The 6,000-nt window shown below is 42.1% G+C and overlaps 1 protein-coding gene across 1 annotated transcript; it reads right to left on the reverse strand.

Moving 5' to 3' along the window:
* Positions 1 to 5,487: 5,487 nt before the first annotated feature.
* LOC308073379 (cofilin-1-like) lies at positions 5,488 to 6,000 on the reverse strand (the record flags this gene model as incomplete). Its single annotated transcript, XM_080412250.1, has 1 exon — positions 5,488 to 6,000. One exon carries the CDS (start codon positions 5,998 to 6,000, stop codon positions 5,488 to 5,490), a length of 513 nt encoding a protein of 170 aa, XP_080268376.1.

Here is a 6,000-nt window from a genome sequence, read left to right on the forward strand (position 1 = left end):
GATGTTACATTACATATCGTTGCTGTTGGGTGGAAACCTTCTAAGTCCAAAACCGTTCCTTTTTAAAATTGTTGAGTGCTTGTAGATCTGCTATTTTCACTACTTTTGTGCAACACCCATGTGTGATGAAGTAAGGCATTCATTTACAAAAAAACTAACATTTTTCTGCCCGACAACAGCGATATAAATGATCGCCCGGGTATTTGAGGGCTGATGCAGCCAGGAGGTTGGATACAGAGGGCAACAACGAGGCCACAATTTGTTCATCATATACTGTAATGTAGCCAATCGATCGATAACTGTATCGATCAATTAACTGCAGTACATTACCTAACTGTCCAGTTGTATCCATTGACCATTGTTAAAGATTTACAGATGCTTGGACATCAAGTTCACAAAGAATAAGATGATGTTTGAGGACGGAGCGCTGGAAAAAACAGAGAAGCCCAGTTTCAGTCACGTGATTCAAGAAGAGTTGGTGCTTGAATCTGGCATCTCTGCTGATGACCATGTAGAACTCACATGAATTATATAGCTCTCTCAATGACAACGACCTTTAGTTCAGAATCTTCAGATTCACTCTGCAGCACTCCAGTACAATGAATTCCATTAGAATATCTGTCTTTCATAGTAATTAGCTGTTCCCTCAATCCAATTATGAGCTCATTATCTGTGAAGGAATCAACAGATGCTGCACTATACTGTACATCAAGGATAATGGAAGTACTGTCAGCTTTTCTCTGAGCCAGTTCAGCTAAAATGGGTATCTATCTTCTTACACTGACTTCACACCAGCAGTGTTGACGTGCTGCTGCCACGTTCTGAGAATGCGTTGAGTTTCAATGCAAAGTCCATGGAGTAAAAGGGAATGGGTCTAATTCATGTTATGCCCAAAACACGCCCATGACTAATACAGAGACTGAATACAACCCATAGAGTTATGATACAACGCCTTTGAGCAGGGCATGCACTTTAGACCAGTGGTTCACAAACTTTTTAACTCAGTGGTTCTCAACCAGTGGTCCTCCGGGGACCACCAGTGGTCCTTGACGGGGTTCCAGGGGGTCCCAGACAAATTAATAGTTAGGAACCAAATTGACCCTTGTGTGTCTAACTCTGAGAGTGTACAAATGGAACCAAATGGACCCTAACGGGTCCATTTGGTTCCATTCCATTCCATCCCTGGCATATCTTTTCAAATGGGGGTCCCTGGGCTAATATGTGTCAATTTGGGGTTCCTTGACACGAAAAAGGTTGAAAACCACTGTTTTAGCTCAAGACCCAAGAAAGAAATCAGATGTTTGCCCGGGACCCAAACTAGAGAAAATAGCACATCTACAAGCTAGGGTTCTACCGAGTGAAAACCCGCCCTCGCTGCGGTTGCAGCCAATAGCAGTCGTTTCCGGTTTCATTTCAGGACGAGAAGTTCAAAGATGGCGGATTTCAATTTGCCGAAAAAGTGGCTTCAAACCGGTCTGTAGTAACCAATGGGGCTCCCTTTGTCCATTCATTTTACAGTGGATGTTTTTAGACCATGCACAGTGCACCACAGATCCTCTAAATGGGGGCCATAGTGTCATTAGCAGAGAAGGGGAGAGGATTAAACAAGTGCTTATCAAACTTTTTCATGTCAAGGACCCCTAGATTGATGTGTATTTTGGTCACGGACCCTCATCTGAAAATGTTTTGTGCCAGGAACCCCCAGAAGAGAAGATTTGTGTAAAAAATATTCAAAATGTCCCATACTTTCAAGTTTTTTTTTAAATGTTCAAAAATAGCAAATATACAAGCTGTACAACATATGTAGCTCTATGGACCAGAGCTACAACATATGTACAAGATCTGCGCTTATAGTCTGCTATTTTTGCATAGCCAATGTATAAATGGGTGAAGTGGTCGAAATGACTTTGACCAATTATCCATGATGTCTTTTTAGTTGTTGTTGCTGTGGACCCCCTGGAACACCCCCCAAGGACCCCACTCTGAGAACCACTGGGTTAAACAAAAACAGTGATTCCAAAGTTCATATTACATGTTTTTGACAGGTTTAGGTAGTCAGCATTTTCAATGGCTCCACCTAAATGTCTGTAAACCTGACACAATCAACGTTCAGGAGTTGTCAATAAACGCATGTTTTTAAAGCATTCCTGCATGCATGAGACCATGCACCTTGCATCTGTCCATCTATTCTAGACACAATAGAGTACATGACTGTTGCTGAAGCGGACCTCAAGAGGGCACCATTACATCACTGATAACAGCAAAATAATACAGCATAACATTGTGTCCAAGCTGTCCTAATAGCTTTGCTGAAGCTTTAAGCATTCTATGAAGATTTCACATAAGACCATTGTGCTCTACAGTAAGCACATATAACTGGGATTGGTATTTAAGATAGTCAAAGAGACAGTGACCTCAATACCTTCAAACAGTGTTGGAAAAAGTACCGACATTCTTTTACTTAAGTAAAAGTATCAATACCACAATATAGAAATACTCAGTTAAAAGTCTGGTATTAAAATGTACTTGAGTAAAAGTACTGGCATCAAAATATACTTAAAGTACCAAAAGTAAAAGTACTCATTATGCAGAATTTCACGAGTTAAATATGTATTCAAATCTTTTGAAGATAGCAGATCTTCAAAACTCAAAATGTGTTGCGATTGTGACACATTGTGAGCTTGTAGATCGGCTAGCTGAAGTATCTATAAGGCTAAAGTGGTCAATTCACGTTTTGTAATAATCCAAATCTACAAAGTAACTAGTAACTAAAGTTTTCAAATAATTGTAGGAGTAAAAGTACAATATTGCCTGAGATGAAGTAAAAGTATTGAAAATTGGAAATACTCCAGCAAAGTAAAAAATACCTCACAATTTTACTTAAATACAGTACCTTGAGTACATGTACTTTGTTACTTTCCACCACTGCCCTCAAACCTGTCAAACTACTTCAATATGTGTGACACCCACAGCCACAACACTAGAGGGAACGACCATGATCTGGTACCACCAACATTTAGAACAAACATGGGAAAGTTCTCATTCTACTCTGCCGCCCTGACACCATTCATTAATGGATGTGTAACACTGGTTGCTTTCAAAATTGGCCTGAAAAACATCTATCAGGAGACCACAAGTAAATGTAATTTATTTTCTACATAATATAGTGTTTGTATTTGTTGATGACATGAACTATTGTTAATTTTTGTATGCTATGTTGATGAATTGAATATATAGGACTACAATGGAAACAAGTCCCCTGGAGTTTTTGTGTTATCTCTTTAGCTATAATGTCTTACTGTACCACGTGCCGTTTACATTTCTGACTAATAAAGTATTCAATCAATCAATCAATCTATCTATCGTCCTACACTTGTTGGCAGGGTTCCACTATACAAAGCAGGGAAACTGATTGTATCTGCTGGAATGATTATTATTACGGTTCTCCTGTATTTTGTCCAATAACTCGTTCGTAACTTTTAGTCCATTTCGGCACACCGATAGTCCAGATGTCACATAACCTGGCCAACAAAAAATGCCATTGATTGGACCATAGGGGGCGCTACAGTAAGCACTCGAAACTAAATTTTTGAATTGCTGACAAAATGTGATCTGTTCTGGTCAGTGGACATGCTGTAAAATGTTGCCTCTAGGACTCATAAGGTCTAAATTACATGAAAGTTGCAGGGGAGGTCCATGGAATATGCATGAACATAGCTTGAGAAAAGCTAAACATTTACATTAGGCAATCAAATTATAGGAATTTGGCCAAAAAAAACTATACAGTGGAAAAACCCACTCAAAATTTGTCAGGGCAACCAGGAACATAACAGTAAATATATCCACCGAGCCCCATGATCCCTTGCATCCGGCAAGAGCAAAAAAGGAAGTGAATTTAGCAGAATACAGACAAAAAGGAATATAAAACATGAACGGAGGAAAGACGTACACAGATTGGTCTATAGGGGTTGGTCTGTGGGGGCGGGTTCAGCACTGTGCCCCCATTTGTTTGACAGAGGTGGCACTTGGTCCAGATGTGCATCTGGACGTACAAACACATTATTTTCCATCTTTGTTATTCAGTAGAAGCAGTCCATTACTGCCATGCAGCTACTCTCTCTGTTGTGACCCTCAGAAGAGCACGTTTCTGTTTCAGCTAGCGTCCATGTTATCACCGCCATGTGCTTGCCCATGTTGGGGTCTACGTAAATGATTGTGTGATCTAAGACCCTGTGCTATATCTCTGTCGGGTGGAAACCTCATACGTCCAAAACTGTGACTTTCCAGGATTCAAATTCAAAAATAGTGTGACGGTGTAGTATGATCAAGTAGGACGTTAATCTACGAAAAAACACAAAAAGTTTGAATATGGAGATGAGAGGTTTCTGCCTGACAACAGCGATATGTCCAAATATCGTGTCCAAATCTGGGCAAAGTTCCAGCCCGATCTGATCAGTTCCAGCCCGATCTGATTCCCGAATTTCACCTATACCGTTTGTGATCATGCACACTGGATTTTGAGGCACAGGCTCACAACCTTCATCAACCTGCTTTTCGCAGGTTCACGTGGTACCTCCTGATGGCATAATTGCATTGGTCTATGACCTTCAGGACACACTGCTGAGTGTCAAGGAGCTGTGATGAGGATCAGCATCTCTAAATCCAGACGCGCGACCCGCGACGGGGACGGTGACAGGTGGGGACTTTGACTGGGGCGGTACACCTGTCAACGCAGGTGTCCTAAGGGGAGGACAGAAACCTCCCGTGGAGCAGAAGGGCAAAAGCCTGCTTGATCTAGACTTTCAGTATGAAAGCCCACTCCTGGTAGGGAATGAGTCGTTACTCCTTACCCTCAAGTGAGGGTGTTCCAAGTATCTCAGGGTCTTGTTCTCAGATGGGGGGGAGAGATTGGAGCGTGAGATCAGCTGGAGATTTGGAGCAGCGGGGGCAGTATTGCATTCACTCGACCGCACTGTTGCGACGAAAAGAGAGCTGAGTTGAGCTGAACCTCAGGATCCTAATGTGGCCAGATGTTGCATGGGAGTGGGAAGTCTGGGCTTCCCTGAAAGAACCGCTACCTCCGTGACCCGACTTTGGTTAAAGGTTGAAGACGGGTGGATATTTAAAAAAATATACGTCGTACATGTGAAAAAGAAATTGCATGGAAGTACTTCTTTTCCCTGCTGTGATTCTAAAACTGCTGTTTTATTGAAACAAAAATAATAAAACAACCCATTTCCTTGATGTACACAATTTCATGTTTTGCTTACTTGCAGCACATCAACACAACCCTGTCACATACAACAAGGTATGTGGGGAAAAAAGAATCTCAAGATCCACATGTGAACGACGTGGCTCCAATGTGGATTTGGACTTCATGTGGTCAACATGTGCTACAAGTGCTATACATGATCCTGATTCTACCTCTGCGAGAACTTGAATGAACAGCTGAACCAAAAAGATGGTATCTGGTGGGTCTCGATTTGGCTATATTTTTTGATTTATAGGATATCCTTCTAGAGTGACTACCTCTGTGCCAAGCTTTTCAGCGAGATTGCGGCGATCTTTGACATCCTCCAAACAATTGACCTGCCACTTGTGCTTTAGACCTACGAATCTCTTCCTGACGGTATCCACTGAGCTTGCGTAAATCATCTTACTCTTCAGGGGAGCACTATCCGGGGCCCAGAAGATGAAGACCAGCTCTTCTTTCCTCGTGTCCTTGGTGTCATAGAATGCGTCGTACAGAGCATAACGGCAGTCATTCGCGGGCAGCATATCTACGAAATGCTGGTAGGGGTCGTGGACGGTGGTTCCGATGTCGCCCAGCAGGATCTCTTTGCCTATGTCGAGGACAATGTTCTGTTTGTCCTCGCTCAGGCAGAACATGACAACCTTCTTCCTCCTCTTCTTCTCTTCCTTGTTTTCCTGCGCCTTACGCACTTTCATGTGGTTGAAAACATCAAGCACCGAATCTGCTACTTTGATGCCTGAGGCCAT

The sequence above is a fragment of the Gymnoscopelus braueri genome, assembly GCF_963280865.1.
Source record: "Gymnoscopelus braueri genome assembly, chromosome: 18".
Lineage (NCBI taxonomy): Eukaryota > Metazoa > Chordata > Actinopteri > Myctophiformes > Myctophidae > Gymnoscopelus > Gymnoscopelus braueri.